Source organism: Muntiacus reevesi, chromosome 12, assembly GCF_963930625.1.
Source record: "Muntiacus reevesi chromosome 12, mMunRee1.1, whole genome shotgun sequence".
Classification (NCBI taxonomy): domain Eukaryota; kingdom Metazoa; phylum Chordata; class Mammalia; order Artiodactyla; family Cervidae; genus Muntiacus; species Muntiacus reevesi.
In genome coordinates this window covers 42,532,316-42,551,938 of record NC_089260.1, presented here as the reverse complement: position 1 = coordinate 42,551,938, position 19,623 = coordinate 42,532,316, and the positions used below count along the sequence as shown (strand labels likewise).

At 45.5% G+C, this 19,623-nt stretch overlaps 1 protein-coding gene across 1 annotated transcript in view; it reads left to right on the top strand.

Moving 5' to 3' along the window:
• Nucleotides 1–987: 987 nt before the first annotated feature.
• Nucleotides 988–19,623, top strand: part of RDH10 (retinol dehydrogenase 10) — a 30,039-nt gene continuing 11,403 nt past the window's right edge. Inside the window, exons 1-2 of the mRNA XM_065902878.1 lie at nucleotides 988–1,284; nucleotides 2,901–3,136. Coding sequence (XP_065758950.1) covers nucleotides 996–1,284; nucleotides 2,901–3,136 — 525 coding nt within the window. The 5' untranslated portion in view covers nucleotides 988–995. The remainder of the gene's footprint in view (nucleotides 1,285–2,900; nucleotides 3,137–19,623) is intronic.

Genomic DNA, 19,623 nt, shown 5'->3' with positions numbered 1-19,623 from the left:
GGGTTAACGAAAGTGACTAGACGGGGGACAAGCGAGGACCGGACGGCCGGAGGAGGACAGCCCGGGCGCTGCCGACTGTCCGGCCTGGCGGGTGGAGGTCGGGACGCCCCACGGCGGGGGTGGGGGTGGGGGCGTGAACCGCGATGGGAGGTGCGAGGAGGGCTGGAGGCTGCGGCCACGGCCATGTGAGAGGGGCTGCCCCGCCGCTGCTCGGCGGACGGCGGGCGGGCGGGGGGCTGGGCCGGGGGCGGGGTGCGCCCGGGGGGCGGGGAGGGCCGAGCTGGGGGAGGGCCGATGCCGCCGCCGGCTCTTCCCGGTCGAGGGTTATATATCGCGGAGCGTGGAGCCCGCTCAGCGGCGGCCGGCGGCGCACCGACTCGCCAGCGGCGCTGCGCTGCGAAACCCGGTGCCCGAGTGACAACCTCGGGGGGGCGCAGGGCCAGGGCCACGAGACCGCGAAGGCAGCCGCAAGACGAGGGGGAGCGCTCGCCGGCGCCGATCGAGTCCCCTCTTCCCGGCGCTCCCGCTGCCCCGCACCCCACTCTCCCACCCTCTCGCAACTTGGGTCAAGTTGACAACTCCCGCGGCTGCCGGCCGGACCGTGCCGTCTCCGCCGCGCGCCCCTCGCCGGGAGTGAGAGGGAGCCGCGGCGGCGCCTTGGCCATGAGAGCCGCGCGCGCCGCCTAACTCGCGGCTGTCACCGCCGCTGCAGCGGGACCGGCCGGCGGGGCGAGCTCTCCAGGACCGGCGGGCGGCAGCCGGCAGGAGGCGCCGAGCCGGGCACAGCCTGGGGCCACCGCGCCGAGCCCGGGCGGGAGTGGCCCCGCGCGAGCGGGTAGCGGCGCCGCGCACTCCAGCCCAGCGGGCACCTCGAGGGCGGGCGCGGGGCGCAGCCTTCGGGTCCCAGCAGCTCTGACCAGCGCCCCCGGGGCAGCTCGGGGAAGGGGGCGGACGCGGGCGCTGGGCTCGTGCGGGGGCTCCCCCGGGACGTCGCGATGAACATCGTGGTGGAGTTCTTCGTGGTCACTTTCAAAGTGCTCTGGGCGTTCGTGCTGGCCGCGGCGCGCTGGTTGGTGCGGCCCAAGGAGAAGAGCGTGGCCGGCCAGGTGTGCCTCATTACGGGCGCCGGCAGCGGCCTGGGCCGCCTCTTCGCGCTCGAGTTCGCCCGGCGCCGGGCGCTGCTGGTGCTCTGGGACATCAACACCCAGAGCAACGAGGAGACGGCGGGCATGGTGCGCCACATCTACCGCGACCTGGAGGCGGCCGACGCCGCGGCACTGCAAGGTAACTCGGACCGACGCCCGCGGCATTGTTGGGTCAAGCCTCTTCCCACCCCCACGCCCTCCCCCCGAGGGCGCCGGAACCCCACGGTCACGGCCGGTCCTGCTCTCGATGAAGAGCACCCTACCCCTGCAGCCCAGGCTTCCGCGAGTGGAATTTGCCCCCTCATCAGGAGCATGAGCCCTTCTGTATCAGAAGGGAGAAAGTGTGCCAAAGCCCGATCTGAACGGAGGTCCAGTCCCTTTGGGGAAGACAGTGGGCTTTCCTAAGCCCTCGGAGTCTACGCAGGGCGAGGGAACGTGGGACCCCCGGTTTGAATCCTAAAGAGATGTCTCAGGCTCGTTTGGGAAGGAGAAACTAGTGTCTTTGGGAAGTTGTTCTCAGACTTGCTCATTGATACATACGCGTATGTTACTGCGGTCTGAAGGGCTGAGACGAGGGCAGCATTGATGATTTCACTATAAGTTTAGCCACGGGAAAATAAACATTGTTGCACCGGAGATGTTAAGTCAGTGCTTTAGTTACATACTCAGCCCAATTGAAAGACACCCGGCCTCTTAAGGGAAAACGCTTGAAGGATTTAAGCCTTATTGTAAAATTCATTCCATGTTTTTTATAACCTTAGGAAATCTGCATTTCTGGGTATTTATTAACTAACCTGAGTCTGAGACTTAAAAAAAAAAAGCCAAAGTGGAAAACATAATCGACTATAAGTATCTGTCTGGATTTGATAATGGCTCTTGCTTTTTGACAATTTTTTCATTTCCAGAGAAAACACCGAATTTTGGGGGGAGGATTACCTTGGACACCACCCCTCCCCATATCGATCATTTGTCACTAAAATGATTGGCACCTGTGTTTTATCTGAGCTTTGGAAAACCAAAGGTCAAAAGTGGCACATTTTCTCCATTGATATGAAGGTAGCCAACATTTCTGTGCTCCCTGCCCAAACCTAAAAGAGGAAGGTAGTTGTTTTCCAGAGAAGAGATCAGGTTTTTAGATTGAGTTCTTATACAGGAAAATCACACATTTACCTGTCAACTCGGTTTATGTAAGGCTGCTTCTCCAGGTCCTACTCCAGGTAGGACGAACCAGTGTGATCCCCACTTTGTCGTGAGAAATTCAGTTCATTTCTGGGCTTTGGCTGAATTCAGATTATTAATTACAGTTTTGATTTGTGAGCCTTGGGGCACACAGACTAAAGAGTAAGAGCTGCTTCTGACCACTGTTCCCCCCAAAAAGGAGTGTGTGTGTGTGTGTGTTTGGGAGGAGGAGGTGTTACTCTCTGGGCTGAGATCCGTTCATTCCAGGTGTCTTTAGCTCCAGAAAGCCAATCCCATGAGATCTGACTTGTATTGGGCTGGTCACAATTACATGATTTTCCCCTAAGCAAAGTTATCCAGTAAATTGCTGTAATTCCCAAAGACTAGGGGGAGGAAGGCAGCTGTAAGTGCAGTCATTGGCAAGCCTTATGGTGTTAGAAACTTGAAGCTCACTGTAGTATTTTTGTTTTGTGTGATCTTTGTCCTACTGATGGCCACGTGACTCATGTTTTGCACCCCCCTCCTGTCCCTTCTCTGTTTCATTTTTTTTCCCTTCATCTGGACTTCTGAGGACAGCTGGGAATGGTGAGGAAGAAATTCTGCCCCACTGTAACTTGCAGGTTTTTACCTACACCTGTGATGTGGGAAAGAGGGAGAATGTCTACCTGACGGCAGAAAGGGTCCGAAAGGAAGTGGGCGAGGTCTCCGTCCTGGTCAATAACGCCGGCGTGGTGTCTGGGCATCACCTTCTGGAATGTCCCGATGAGCTCATTGAGAGAACCATGATGGTCAATTGCCACGCACACTTCTGGGTAAATATAAACATCCTTGTTGTTATTATCGGACCCTACTCAGCAAGAAGGTTGGGAAAGAGCGAGACTTCAGTACCAGCCTGAAAGCCACCTGTACTCTTTCACCCACAAAGCTTCCTTCCAACTCTCTCTTCCCCTCTGGTGAATTACAGCGTATGCCGGTTACTATTAAATGGTTGTTTTCCTCCCCACCGCCCCCCCCCCCCCAACCCCAATTCAGAACTTCTGGAGAGGGTAGAGGACTGAACATTTTGAACTAGTTTGAAAGATTGCCATAAAAATAACAAGAGGGAGTATAAAACCCTGGGTTTGTTTATTTTACTTTCTGTTGAGTTTGTAAAACATCAGTTGTTCTTATGAATTCCTAAAGTCAGAGTTTAGGCTTCCAAATTACTGCTGAGCCACATTTCAGAAAGTGCCAAAGATTCTGAGATCAGCATCTGTGGTCCGGTGGGAGTGGTCAGGCCACCCTGGCAGCCGCTTACCATCCATTGACTATCCCCAGGGTCTGTGGCATATTGGGGCATATCTCAGAACTTTGTCAGCTGAGAAGACATATCTCTAAGAAGTCACTCTGAAAGGACCACAGAGTCCCTTTGTGTAAGGGGCAGAGGGGTTGAGACCTGGCAACACAGGGGCTTGAACCATTTCAGCTTCCAGTCATCACAGAACTGTTACCTCATCTAAATAGATGAGAGAGAGGGCCTTCTGCTCTGGGGGCAACACTAATCCCGGTTTGCCAGCTGACCTTTTCAGTAATGGTAGGCGTAAAGCTCTCCCCTTTAACTGTACACTCTTGACCCACTTTATGCTCTTCTAACCCCCCTTTACTTTTGTAGGCAGGTGGGATCCAATAAAGAAGGGATAAGGAAATAGGATTTTTGTTTATTTGTTGTCTCATAGGCGGATTAGTCTTCTAACAGAACACAACAAAGAACTGTTTCTCCTAAATAGGTCACATTAAACCTCATTAATTTTTTAGCAACTGCTTAAAAACTTAATCTGGCTTTAGAAGTACTCATTCAAACATTGCTCCTTGAACAGTAAACCATTTCTGTGACCCCTGCCAAAGCTCATTTTAATGTTGTTTGTTCAAGCATGAGCTTTAGTTCATTTCCAAAGCTCTAAAAATGAACATATAAATGACGGACGCTAACTCATACCTGTGTTTTAAGCGCGTAAGCTACCAAATACAGTTTGGAGAGCTTTAGGTATATTTTGTGTGTGCATGTGTGCACGCGTAGATGGGTGTGTGTTGTGCGCAGTGGGAGTGAGGAACTGAATAAAAATCCTTGTTGCTATGGGGGCCGCAGAAACAGGTGGCAGGCAATCAGGTGGGTAAAAGCCAGCGCAAGAGAATAAACTTAGCAATGCAGCTCATCAGGAATCTTGTGTGTTTATAATTTGGAGTAAATCAAACAGCCACCACTTAAAATAAAAGATGTACATAAATTGCAGGTAGACTGTAGTTTTCATACTTAAAGCCTGGTGAGGATGGGGCTGCCTTAGCAACTGCATCTGATTTCAGTCCGTTTGTCATTCTTAAACAGAGCTCTAGCCATCAATTGGCTAGTTATGAACCATGGACACCCAGATTGTTTTTTTTTCCCAGTCACCTCTGAGACGATGCATGGTTTCCAAACTGTAAACCTTTATGTCCACAAAGTACTCTGAAGTTTAACCACCTTGCCCAGTTGCCCTGCTTGATTATTTTGCTGAATTGTAGAATGTCACACATAACCAGATTTTTAGAAAAACCCTGTACAATCTGAAGTTAGATACTTGTAAGAGGAAGACTTCTTTTTGTCAGACATCCTATAAAAAGAGAGCCAAATCAAGTGTCTTAGGCATAAAAAAATCCATAGCCTCAGATTTGAAAATGCACATCAGTTGATAGACTTTCTAACCTAAGGAGGAAATTAAATTTCGAACATAAAAATTTTTGTGGCACCAGATCTCTCTCTCTACCAATGAGGAAAGTACCACCTTCCCTGAGTCCGTCCTTTGCTTGGAAATGTTGTTTAACTGCACAATTTAGGGAGTTCTTGGATGCTTTGACTGGAATGACGTCACTTCATATTAAACTATGGGAGGCTCCTGAATTCTCCAGCTGTTTTTCCCTTAAGCATCTAAACCTCAGAATTTATTTTCAAAATTGAGTCAGAAAATTCATTTTAAGAGTTGGAGTTTCTGACTTCTTGCCAAGACTCACAAACCATTTAGGAAGAAATCTCACAAGTCAACATTTAAAAGACGACTTACTATAATTTTACAGTGATTTCTTTGGGGGGAGGGCATCGAGTAGTCTAAGAACCACCTGAATTCAGCTTCCCTTCCAGTAGTCCCTGTAGGTGAAAATGTTCATGGTAGCTATTCCAAGATGTACTGTCATGCTGCTTTCCATCCAAAAAGTACTAGCCCGATGTCTTTTTACTGCATCGGGGTGGGGAAAAGGAGTTACCCCATACATCTTAAAGAGTGGATCATCTGAGCCAAGGCTCGTACAGTGATTGGAACAGGTCATCTTGAGCCAGACTTTTAAGTCGCAGATGATGTCTGTGTTCATAACATAATCAGCAGTGTGTTGATCCTGACCCAGCACTACAGTCATAGGCAGTGAACTGGAAGCCCTGTGGATGTTCGCTGTGCATGCTCCGATTTCAAACCACCCTTTGTACCAGTCCTCCGGCCTGGACAGCCCTCTGCTCTGCTCCATATATCTTTGCAGAGCTAGCTCAGGTTCTTCCTATGACCTGCATCCTCACTCTGGCCCTTTTCTCATGTTTTGATGTGTCGGAGCCACAAGGATCCTTAAAGACCATCTTATCCAACCCTTTGTTTTCTGATGGAGCTGCAGCTGAATGACTGATCTCTTTCTGTTGATCTCTCGCGGTGAGTGTTGTCATCCTCGTCCTTGGTGCCTGCTGTGTGCTCTCTGGCGTACCTCCTGACCCATTCTGCCCCCGGAGCCCCAGGTAGATGGCAAGTTGTCTGAAGGCAACTTGTTACGGACCTCTGTTTGTCTTCCTCTGCCAGGAACAGAACTCTACTCCTGGTCACTTAGTAAATGTTTGATAGTAGAGGCTAGGCTTCTGCTTAAATATTTAGAAGATCACCTAATCAGAGAACGCTTCCATGAGTCTGGCTTCTGAAGTTTCAAATGGTAAGCATTATGTTGGACTAATTCAAGCTGCGGGAGATTGACAGGATCTCAAAGTGAGGGATCTTATGTTTGTTACCATGTGTCTCTCCTTTTGTTTTCGTCCACAACTTTTCCATTCTCCGTGCCCACCTGTAAGCTTGCTTTTTCCTGTAGTATATTGACTCTGCTCATTGGTGCAAGGTTGGTGGTTGATAAGTTCAGGTCAGCTCAGTTTGACTATATGGCAGTCATTCCTGTTTCTAACTGAGCCTCCCGGAGAGGATTCTGGCCATGGTTCATTTCTTTTTTTATTTTTTTTAAACTTTTATATTGGAGTCTAGCCGATTAACAAGGTTGTGATAGTTTCACCTGAACTGAAGGGACTCAGCCATACATATACATGTATCCATTCTCCCCCAAACCCCGCTCCCATCCAGGCTGCCACATTACATTGAGCAGAGTTCCCTCTGCTCTACAGTAGGTCCTTGTTGGTTATTCATTTTAAATACAGCAGTGTGTACATGTCCGTCCCAAACTCCCTAACTATCCCTTCCCCCCATGCTTTCTCCCTTCCCCGGCACGCATAAGTTCATTCTCTAAGTCTGTAATGCAATTCCTTTCTTGCTTCTCAGCCTTGGACCTATTTCCATACCCATTAGAAGTGTTTGCAGTACTTAGCTTTATTTTGCACAGCCCTTCAGTCTGCTCTGGGCTTTCCTGGTGGCTTAAACAGTGAAAGATCTGCCTTCAATGCAGGAAACCCAGATTTGATCTCTGGGTCAGGAAGATCCCCTGGAGAAGGGAACGGCAATCCACTCCACTGTTCTTGCCTGAAGAATCCCATGGACAGAGGAGCCTGGCGGGCTACAGTCCATGGGGTCGCAAAGCTGTGATACTCAGGGTTCTTCTAGCCCAGCAGCTCTCCTGGGAACCTTGTCTTGGTCACCAGTCAAGAAGTGGTAGATTTAGGGAGTAGGTTTTAATCAGCATGATCTGTTGTGCAACGTTCAGTTAGGACAAGAATGTGGGAATGTGTGCAATACAGTGCTCTTGACTTTTGGCACAAATCAGAGAAACCATCTATTCAAACTCACTCTGTATCTGGGTAAGAGGCAAAAACTTGAAAATACCTCTCTAGTATCCTTTGAAATGTGGAGAACTGGCCTCCACATAGGAGCTGCAAACCCATGTTTTCCCCAAAACATTAGTATTTTGCTTCACTTGTTATTTTTAAAGGGAATCTTTAAAAGAAAAAAAAAATTGTAACTTGTTATTTCTAAAAGACAGTTTATCTGTAGGTCCTTTTTGACCAAAGAGCTGCGTTTGGTGTTTATACATGAGCAGCAAATTGATCCCCGATTAACCAAAAGGGGGAAGCAAAAGCATTTAACTCCAGGCCTTTGTATGTTCTAAAGAAATTTTGCGTGGTAAAGGACTAAATCTGTCAAATTGCTAGTCGGTAATTTACTTCTATTGATATGATAGTCAGACAAGATAATTGGTAGTTAATTAATAGACCACTTAACTTAAAAGGTTTCACAGTTTTAAAATACTAATTACTGAATTGGGCATTTATCTATATCCAAGTGTCTAAAGTCTATTTAGTTAAAATCCATCCAGGAAAAGTAAAAGCCCACCAACTAGATCTGAGTAATGTAGCACTTAAAGACATTAGTGCTGTGGTTGTACCTAATATCTCATGAATGCTCCCTAATCATTAATGTTTAAGTTCTTACGCGATTTATTGGTTTTTAATCTCAAATACTATATTCCTCTGTCCTCTGGTTAGAGAAATCTAGTTTTGTTCGTAGCTTCTTGGATTTAGAATTTTTTTAAAAAATCATTTCTAAAGTATTCTTATAAAACTATGTAGATGATATTTCCTCCTCCAAAATGTAATATTAAGAATTCTTAGGGTAAATATTTTATAGAGTATGGTTTTCCTGTCTTAGGACAGCGACTAAAAATGTGAAAGTTGTGATGTATTTTCAAGTCTGTACTAAAGCTGGCTTTTGTTATTAAATAAATTCATATGCATAAAAATCAAATGTTTTGAGCTTCTGCAATAAACTTTTTGTGTCTTGAAGCGATTTGTAAACTGACATAGGGTCAGCATGGTTTATCTTGTTAATTCTTATGGTCACAGTCAAAAACTGTGTAAAATGTCTCTAGATAGCAACTGCTTGGTACCTGGAATTCTATACATTCCTATCAGGGTCATTTCATAGCCTTCTTTCCTAACATAAAATAAGATCACGTGCTTATTGAGCTTCAAGTGTCTATATTTGATATATTACATGCTGGACCCAAATCTAGTGCTACTAGAAATAAACATCTATGACATGATAAACTGTCACCTTACATAAACGGTGTGAGCAGGGAACCATCCTACAAAAATCTTCCCAGCACCTTTGATATATGTTGTAATCTGGTTATCTCAGTTGTTTAGAAAATATTGCTAAGTAACCAGTGTCATATGAGAAAATGGCAGGAGCTTATTTAATGGCCATATCCAGTGTGTGGCGTGACCTTTCTAGAGAAAGTGAGCGTGTCAAGCATCTCTTTGAGATGCTGGCATCAAGCTGCCATGATAAGCCCACTTTCTCCTGCTTCTCCTCTGTCTTCCCAGTTCTCTCTTCTCCCTGCCTCCAAGATCTGAGGGCCGTCTAGCATGGCATGCTCAGACTGCTTCTCACTGTGCTTCTCAAGCTGAGTAGTCTCTTTATTTCAGTGGCTTCGACTGTGATTTCTGAGAGTTCCCAAGTTCATACAACTGTCTTGGCTCTTCCACACATTCCCTAAAACCAGCAAATCTCAAAACAGAAAGCAATTCCTCTTTGCCCCCTCTTGAATCCCCTGGTGTGTGGCAGATGCCAGGCCTGGAAACATCAGCAATGTCTTTAATCATCCATCCTGCACACATTCATGGGTCACCAAAGCCTGACTCTTCTGTTGCTACCGTGTACTTTGATCCCCTCCTTTCTATTCCCACATCCTCCTCTGTGCTTCCATCACCTCTTGCCTGGTCTCTGCAAAGAATCTGTGAACTTCTCTCCCTGTTTCCAGCCTTTGTTCTCCAACCTCAGGTTACCTAAGCAGACTTGTATGCCTACTTAAAGATTATGCTGACTAGAACCTTACCCCTAGCCCTTGCGTGACCATATTGTTCACAGCGTGAAGTCCAGGCTCGTTAGCGTGGCAGCTCCAGCCTTCCAAAGCCGATTTCCACCTGCCTGCCAAGCCCATCACCTCACTGGGCCTGAAGGGGCCGGCACACTCACCTCTCCTACCATTTGGGTCCCGTCTTCCTGGGAGACAAAAGTTGAATAGCTCAGACAAAATGTATCACTACTCCTGAGAAAGAGAAACGAACACATTTGAAATCTTTTCTTCAAGTTGACTTCATAGTGTCTTGATAGACTAAAGGGGCAGTCCTTGTAGAACGGAATAGTTGCATGTTCCTTGTTCAGGGAATGGCACTCTCTTGGTTGATTATGTGCTGTTTATCTTGATTTTTGGAAGCAAAATTGATGTTCTTTTCTCCTTCATTGTTTCTATATCCAGGGCTTTATCCAGTATCTGCCCAAGTAGACATAACCTACAGGGCACGTCAAAGTGCCAGCATTCGTTAACCTGCACTAATGCTGACGCTCCAGACTAGCTTTTTCAGAAAGACTGAGTGAGGAGCACCTGGCAGAGTCCTCAGCCATTCGACTGGCTGCAGGATCAGGTCACCGTGGCCCAGAGGATGGCTACAGACCCTGTGCTTAAATGCTTAACTGCTCACATTCTCAATGTATTCTCTTCTACACTTGTCTTTTGTTGTTGTTCAGTCACTGAGTTGTCTTCGACTCTTTGGGACCCCATGGACTGCAGCACTCCAGGCTTCCCTGTCCTTCATTATCTCCTGGAGCTTGCTCAGACTCATGTTCATTGAGTCAGTGAAGCCATCCAACCATCTCATCCTCTGTCACCCCGTTCTCCTCCTGCCTTCAATCTTTCCCAGCATCAGGGTCTTTTCCAGTGAGTCAGCTCTTCGTATCAGGTGGCCAAAGTACTGGAGCCTCAGCTTCAGCATCAGTCCTTTCAGTGAATATTCAGGGTTGATTCCCTTTAGAATTGACTGGTTTGATCTCCTTGCAGCCCGAGGAACTTTCAAGAGTCTTCTCCAGCACCACAGTTTGAAAGCAATGTTTATCTTTACCTTAACCATTTTTCAGATTTTCAGGATCTTTGGCAAATTCTAGTGAATTGATTTGAACATACGTAAAATGTGACAATCAGAAAACTTCTTTCATGCAGTTTAATACCCTCAATAGGGAGGGGGAATAATTTTAAGTAGGAAACCCTTCTTTAAATATTTTTCCCCCCTTGAGTTAAGGAATATTAATAGCAGATTCATCTAAAATTCTTGTTCTATCTAGTTCTTTCAGAAACTGTAATGATGATAAGTAGGCAACTTGTCTCTGCCTAATCCGGCTATCTGCCTATGTGACTGGATGGAGAGATGACGTGGGTGGTTCGTGCGCTTGAGTGGGAGTGCTCAGTGAGGAAGAAGGCTCCTGGCCTTGGATGATGCAGCTACAGCCTCTGGACCTGGAAAAGTGCTCCAGAGGCTGTGTTAAGTCCAAAACACCGGGGATGGTTTTGGACCCCCAAGTTGTACTCTGCTGAAATTCCACTAGGGGGTGTCCTGACAGGGTGAATTTGTGTCTTCCTTCCCCTGCCGGAGCCACTAGTTGTTCCAAGATAAAGGGCCTTTTGTCGTTCATCTCTGGAGTGTGACAAACTCTTGAGAGACCTTAAGAAATAGGGACCTGTTCCCTGCCTCAGCTGAAGGGGTTAAATCCAGTGTTTCGAGCCTGTAACTCCAGGGATCGGATTAAAATGTGTTAATCTCTCTTGGTTTAATTAGTGATTTCTTATCTCATAAGTTACTGTTGTAGTTGGCTATTCAAAGAACTAACCCCTTAAAAGTCCTGTCAACTGACCTGGGCAGAGACCCCTTGAAGCATAACCAGAAAGTTACTCAGAGGATGGAATCTTTTAATTCTTTCTTTGAAAATATACAGTAGACAGGTAAAGCATGCAGCGGGGCCGCATGATAGGGCTGTCTTAGAGGACCTCCCAGATTGTGGTCTAACCCTGATCAGACACCACTGTTTAGGGTGATTGTTGTCAGAGCATGGCCTTAGGACCTAATCTCGTTCACCCCGCCACACCTGGCCAGCCAGTTCCCATCACCTGGACCTCCGGGGTTACACAGGCTTACGCCATCACAGCCCCGCGGGCATGCCTTCTGACAAAAGGATGCCAGTGTCTTTTACTTGCTCTTATCCAGCATGGCCTGCTCCCGAGGTGTTTCTTTTTCTTTTTCACTTTATTTGTCAAGTCCCTCAAAACTCAAGTTCATACCTGTCAGGGACCATTTTCCTAAACGCTTCAGAGCTAAAATTAAGTGAACCACAGGGAGGAAAAAAAAAAATGAATATCCTCTCATAATGATGATAAGACTTCCAACACGGCAGCAAATGCTGCTAGAATATTGAACAAGGAAGGGCAATTACTGCCGCAAACTTGAGTGCTGTCAAATGAGCCCAACTGACAAGCCACTTACAGTGAATTCACATTTGGAAACACAACATGACTTGGTCGGTGAAACTTCCAAAGATCCCACAAAGATGTGTGAAAGGTGGCAGCGGTGTTAAAATTGGAAACATTGGCGTTGGGGGGGGGGTGCTTATGGAAACCAAAGCGTTTCTCTCTTCATTTGCCGCTTGCATAAAAATGTGAATTTCTTGCCTTGCCTTCAAATGGCTTAGTACTGGAATTGCTGAATATTAACACGGTTCAGCTTCTCAGTGTTACTCTAAACAATGAGGCTCAAAATAACACTTCCCAAATCAGTGTAACTGGGAAAATATTTGTGGTGTAACTTATGTAAGCACATGGGTAGCTTGAGGACAAGTGAAAACTTCAAATTCAAAGCCTGAATTTTTTCCCACCTGCAAATTAACATACTGCCCCCTACTGATTTCTCTAGGATCTTTTTAATGGGGATAGTTCTGTAATCTCTCGGGAAAGAGAAACCTCAAGTCTGATAAATTATTGTTAAATAGTTCCGGACTGACTTTTAGTATTTTTATATTTGCTGGACTCTCCTTCATCAAGCAGTGTCATTTGTATTTTGAAACGGTGGTTCTCTGACCCCTAGAGAACAGAACTGAAGAAAAGGATTAGAGAAGAGGTGTTACTGGAAAGTGTGTGTGGTTCCTGAGCGTCTCCCAGGATTCTGGAGGAAGAGAAGAGGTGTTACTGGAAAGTGTGTGGTTCCTGAGCGTCTCCCAGGATTCTGGAGGAAGAGAAGTGTTACTGGAAAGTGTCTGTTGTTTCTGAGCATCTCCCAGGATTCTGGAGGAAGAGGGCAGGCAGCTGTCAGCCCCTGGGTGTGTGAGACCGCTTCTGGTGGTCCGGTCCTGGGTTTTTGCCGGAAGTGTGGTCTGACTGCGCGGAGGGCAGGGGCCTGGGAACCATCCATGGTAAGAACCTGGAACTGGCAGGAACTTGGAGAAACAGCGTAACCAAAAATAGAGAGCACTTCTAACCCAAGTAACCTATAAATATATGCTTAATTAGCCTTGGGTGCATTTACTGTACTTTTATATAGCACTTAAATTTTACAAAGCCCTTTCATGAATACTCTTCTCTCATTTGCTCCTCACAGCAACTCTCAATTAAATAGAGCCATTATCCCCATTTTTATGGATGAGGAGACAAACTGAGAGGCTATGGGACTTGCCTAAGGGCCCCACTGGGGAAGGAAGAATCTAGGACCTAGACCATCAGCCTCGGACCTTATTTGTGTGTGAGCACTTAGTCATGTTGGGCTCTTTGTGACCCCACGGACTGTAGCTCATCAGACTTCTCTGTCCCTAGAATTCTCCAGGCAAGAATACTGGAGTGTAGCCATTCCCTTCTCCAGGGGATCCTTCCTGACCCAGGGATCGAACCAAGGCCTTCCCACATTGCAAGCAGATTCTTTACCATCTAAGCCACTAGGGAAGCCCAGGACCTTAGCGCAGAAGCTCTGCAGGTACTTCTCCAGGCCACATGTTCAAAGGTAGATTCTCCTGTGAGTCGCTTAGCTTGTGCCCTGTGCTATAATGTATGAATACACCTTCAAATGTTCCTTTTTTTTTTTTAATTAGCATGGTCAGTTTAGCAATGACTAATTAACCCTAACTTAATATCCCCAAAGTCTGCTCCATAAATTAGATAAGCATGTAAAATTATAAAGAACCAGTACCACACTACAATTTTATTACCAAAGCCCAATTCATGTGTTTTTTCTATAATTTTCTGTGGTCTGTAGCTGAGGTGGTTACTTCATTGAGGAGGCTGTGGTATATCCTTAGCCACCCAGCTTCTTTCTCTTCCTCGTTTGCAGGTCAGCACTGACAGACACATAAAGTAATGAAAAAAAGGGCTCTTCTAGACGGACCGGCTGAACAAAGTTCTGTAAATACTTGGTACTGAAATGTCAATAACAGTGTGGTTTGAGTTTTGGTTTTTGTTGGTTTGTTCTAGGCCTATCTCCTGGAAAATGTAAAACCTTTATTCTGTTACATAATAATCTTATGAGATCATAATTCCAGATAACTCCACAAGCTTTGCTTAGAAAATGTAATCATGGATTCTCAAAATTGTGCAGCTTTGGTCAGCTAATAGTGTCCAAATTTGTGGACTAAGCATCTGATTTTTAAAGGAATAGTTCTTTTCCTATTAGGGTTTTCTCATAGGCTAATCAAAGCATGAAAACCTCAAACGGTAAATGTGGAAAATTTTAAAAGGTGAATACTGAGGCTAAAAAGGTCTAAATTCCTTGCCTTGAAAACCAAGCCATCAAAGCCTCTAAGGGGAAAGGATTTTGAAATCTTCTGGGTCTCTTTTTGAGAGCTTGTTCTAATGCGGATGGGGGTGTCTTAGTCCATTTGGGCAGCTTGAGCAGAGTACCATGGATTGAGGGGCATATAAACAACAGGAATTTTTTGCGTACAGTTCTGGAGGCTGGACAAGGTCAAGGTCAAGGTTCTGGGAGATGGGTTGTCTGGTGAGGACCCATTCCCTGGTTTGTAGACAGCTATCTTTGCTGTATCTTCACATGGTAGAAGGGGGAAGGATCTCTCTGAGGTCTCTTTTACAAGGGCACATGTCCCATTCATGAGGGCTCTACTCTCATGATCCAGCAACATCACATTGGGCATTAGGTTTCAGCATGAATTTTGGAGGGGCACAAACATTCAGACCACGGCAGAGGGGCTTGCTGGTGCTGAAAATGGAACCAAGGCAAACATATAAACAGTCAGCCTATAAACTCCCATCGTTGTCCATACAAATCTCCCAGGGCTCTTGACATCAATTTGAAGTGGTGTTTGTCTGACAAAACATTATTGGGGAAAGGATGTGTGGAGTGGAGAATGGGACCTCTCAACCCCAGATACCCTGATTCAGAGAACACAGGTAGGAGAGAGGGCAGAGAAACTAGTCTGCCTTTTTTGTTGAATTTCTAGGAGAAATCGATTTGAAGCCACTTGACGTTTGGAGTAGACATTAGCTGGCTCACACTGCAACCTTCTGCTCAGCCTGTGGTCCAGAGCATTAGTGTAACCCGCCAGGCTGCACATTAGGAAACTCGGGCCTCTCCCAGACCTCCTGGGTCAGGGTCTGCACTTGATTTAGATGCCAAGTGGTTCTTGGGCATATCACAGTCAGGGGAGGAACTGCTCTGGAGCATATATTTCCATTCCCACGTTCTCAGTATTCTCTGCATGTCTTTTCCCCAGAGCTAATTAGTCCTTTAGGAATTTTGTAGACTAGAAAAATGCCAGGCCAGGGACTCTGGGGTCCATCCTTGTCTAGGATTTTGTTTGTTTTGTTTTTGTGGTTCCAGGCCATTGTTAAAAGGTGCTCTCCTGCCCACTCCTCCCCTTGGCTGCTGTGCCCAGGATGGAGTTTCACACAGTGCACTGAAGAGCTATGTTCTTCCTGCCTAGGACCCAAACAGCTGTCTGAAAACAAGGTGCAGGAAGGCAGAGGCCTTGCCTCTTGTGCATCCCCCTCCTCCGCTCCTGGTCCCTGCAAATTGTCAGCATTATTTACCTTCAACAGTATTTCTGAAGTGAGTGCTGGAGTGGTGGTTTGAAGGTTTTGACATGTAAACTAAAAAGAATGGGCTTTTGAGCCTAACCCAATCAACAAGTGATTGAATATAAGTCATGAATTTAAGTTGTGATTTTTTTTTTTTAAGTCTAGAATGTCTTCCAAAGCTAGAAAATGTGATGACAATATGAGAATTAGAGCTCAGAAAAAAAATCATCAGTGGACTACATGGAACCTGATTTACTAATGTGCCTGTTCCTTCTAAAGAGTGGTTCTCATGGGGACTCTTCCTCCCCAGGGGCGTTTGGCCACATCTAAAGACATTTTCCTGGGTCAGAACTGGTGGGGTTATTTCTGGCATCTAGTGGGTAGAGGCCGGAGATACTGCTTAACATCCTACAATGCACAGGACAGGCCTCCCACAGCATAAAATTATCCAGCCGAAAATGTCGGTGGTGCTGAGGGCAAGATGACTCTGTTCTCAGGCACTCAAACGCAGCTGCACAGCGAGTCCCCTGGGGAACGTTGGCTCCAGAGGCTGGACTCCCTCCGGGATATAACTGGTCCAGGGTCTTCCCCTGGCATCACAAGAAACTTCCCCAGATGATTCCAATGTATAGCATAGTTTGGGAACCAATTTCTAGAAAATGTGGCTTTTACAATCCTTAAGTTTCTTTCACAAGGGCTTCCCAGGTGGCTCAGTGGTAAAGAATCTGCCTGGCAGTGCAGAAGATGTGTGGGTTTGATCCCTGGGTTAGCAAGATCCTCTGGAGGAGGAGATGGCAACCCACTCCAGGATTCTTGCCTAGTAAATCCCGTGGGCAGAAGAGTCTGGCAGGCTACAGTCCATGCGATTGCAAAGATGTTTTTAAACAATGCCTAGCACAATACAGGTGCCTCATGGACCCTCATACACAGTGAGTGAGTTCTGAATTGTTACAGTGCATGCCTTAGAATAAAGGAAGTTTTTAGTAGTAAGCTCTTGATGAGATGTACCTTGAGTTTAGGTAAAGATTTTATTTTCTATAAAGACTCCTACAATAAGCACCCTAGAAGGCAGAGAAGAATTTGAACTCTTTGCACATATGAAGTACAAGAGATGACAGAAAGTGGTCATGGGGGCCTTGCTGGGCTGTGGTTTGGGGGTGGGGGTCTCCTTCCACCCAGGCAGTGGCTGAGCCCTTGTGCCTGTGGGTGTGCCTCCTGGAAGTGGTTACCAGTCTCTGGAGCAGAACTGAAGCCCCTGCCCTTGGGAAGATCTGTCTTTACTACACTTTCGGTGATGTGAAAGCAAAGCAAAGGGATTAATGACAACCTGTTGTTAGCAGACTATTCGACTGCAATTTTTCGAGGGATTTTCACTGTTCTATAAAGAGTTATTAAATCGGGGAAGGGGCCCGAGCTGGAGCTCATGGCACACTCCTTTGATCATCTAGGACTCAGCTGGAGGAGGGTCAGAGAATGTGGCATTTCAGAACCAGTGGGCAGCATTCATTGTCTTGCTCTTTTTTTTTTTTCATTGTTTCTTTTAACACACTGAGCTTCCATGGACTCAAGTAAAAGACAGAAAAATGATTGTAATTTTTTTTTTAACTAGGTAAGAGGCATGGATTCAAATTATCTTACTGTAAAAGGCACAGTCATGACAACATATAAATGTTTAACGAATAGATATTTTTACTGCTCACCAGATGCTGGCAACTGCACTAATGAAGTTGATACCTTACTGAGTCATTTATGAGAGTCTTAGGCAAGTAATATCTCAGTGTTAAGACTTGTGTATTGAACACTTGGTGGGAATCGAAGAACGAATGATTGGATATAAGCTGTCGTCACACTTTTTTTTTTTTTTTGCTTTTCTTCTCATTTTATTTTATTTTTTTTTCACGTTCTTTTTTTGTTGTTGTTGTTAGTTGGAGGCGTCGTCACACTTTTGAGCTAAGAAATCTTGGCTATCTCCTTTTTGTCTCCCAAAGGAGTTAAGCCAAGAGAGGTCAATTAACAAGGAAGGTTAAGTGATTGACAGTCAGAACTATGTGGTCTCTGGACAGTAAAGGCCAGTGTACTTTCCAGACACATTGAGTTTTTAAGTCCCCTCCTTTCTGCCATTTCTGCACAGTGAACTCTGAAGTGTCAGGGAATGTTGATATCTGAGTCTCTGCCTCAAGCTAGATCCATCCTATGTTTTAACAGTGGGAAGGCAAGTTAATGAAGCATTTATTTTTGCTGAATAACTAATGGTGTCATCATCTAGGTGTTCCTTTGAAAAGCCCAGCTCTTTTATTAGCTTCTCGGTTGCAGGGCAACTGCAGGAGTAGACTCATGCATGTGTGTTAAGTATTAACTGCTAATGCCTCTAAATGTTAACCCAATCCCTGTGGGCTCAGAATAATCAGAAAAAGGACAGTAGATGTAACACTGATAGGAGTTTGATGATTATGACATATTCTCTACAGCTAAAGAGAGAAAATTTTGTATCAAGCACATAGAGACTTTGATGAACATCTTGTTAAGTCTGAGACTCAGTCCTGCCTTCAGTATCTTGGAGACTCTTGCACAATTTGTCAGGAGATCTTTCTTGTCTCTACAAACATACCCGAACAGGAAAGAGAAAAAAGGGCCGTCCTCACATTACATGAATTTCTGAATTTGTGTTGATTCCTAAGTGGCACAGTGGTATAGAACCCGCCTGCCAGTGCAGGAGACACTAGAGACACAGGTTCGATCCCTGAGTCAGGAAGACTTCCTGGAGAAGGAAAGGGCAACCCACTCCATTATTCTTGCCTGGAAAATTTCAAGGACAGAGGAGCCTGGTGGGCTACAGTCCATGGGATCGCAGAGATTCGAACACAACTGAACTTGATCACGCACGCTGTCAACTGCAAATGAAGTACTGAAAGCCAGTGTATTGCTCGCAAATACAGATTTGAGTTTGACTTCCTAATTAAGGATAATTTTGTAATAAAAATTTTCAAGTTACACTTTCTGTGGCCAAAATGAAGTTTCCAACATTGATGGTCAGTACATGGATTAAACAGACACCTGTAAATCGATAGGATTGAGACTTATTTATTTAGGCATGTGTTCCTTTCCCAAATTAGCTTGGGAGCATTTCACCCTTTTTTAATCTTTGAACGCACTAGTGATTTATCCTATATTTTTAAACCCAGTTCCCTATACTTTCAGCACCCTCAGTAGTTTGTAGTGTTGAATAATAGTTTTCCAGGAGCAGTGACTGAGTTTTCAGAGGAATGTGCCACCAGATGTCATTTTAGCCTTGTAAATAAACAGTACGTCTCTTTGTCATTCTGATAAAGTACAAGTGACTCTCATAGCGACACAGGCAGAAATAGCAAAACACCAATGAGGGTCGTTGAACCGTCTGGAGGGATACTGCAAGGCTGTCAGTTAAATGTTCTTTGTTTAATAGAGTCTCAATTGCATTTTTTCCAAATCATATATATTGCTCTTATTTGGAGATTCTGAAAACCCTTAAACATACATCAGAAAACTGTCCAATACGTGTGCTGATGGCAAGCCTTTTCCCATCATAATATGGTTTTTAGTCCCCTTTGGAAATGAAGGAGACCTGAGCTTCCCTGGTGGCTCAGACGGTGAAGTGTCTGCCTACAATGCAGGAGACCTGGGTTTGATCCCTGGGTCGGGAAAATGCTCTGGAGAAGGAAATGGCAGCCCACTCCAGTACTCTTGCCTGGGAAATCCCATGGATGAGGAACCTGGTGGGCTACAGTCCATGGACTCAAAAAGAGTCGGACACGACTGAGCGACTAACCTTAGAAATGAAAGTTTTCTGTGTTATTTTTAGACATTCAGGTGAGAGAGAAATACTTCAAAATGATTTTTTTTTTAAGTTGCCTTTTCTTGAATTAACCGCAGGACAGTCAGGTAAATGCACAAAAATAGAGGATGCAGCCTTTTCCTACTGTGAGAAATTAGCTTTGCTCCTCCCTTAGTGTCCATTAATCTTGAAAAACTCGAAAATATGGAAAACATATTCTGAGTATTTTACCTATACCTTTAAAATGTCATCAATCTTGAAATGTCTCGAGTCAGACTTTGCTGGATACCGCATTTCTTCACATTCTCTTTTGTTTAACTTTAGGTTAATTTGTCCTGACAGTGCAGCTGCAGGCTCTGCATTGCAGTCTGTCATTAAGAGCACCAA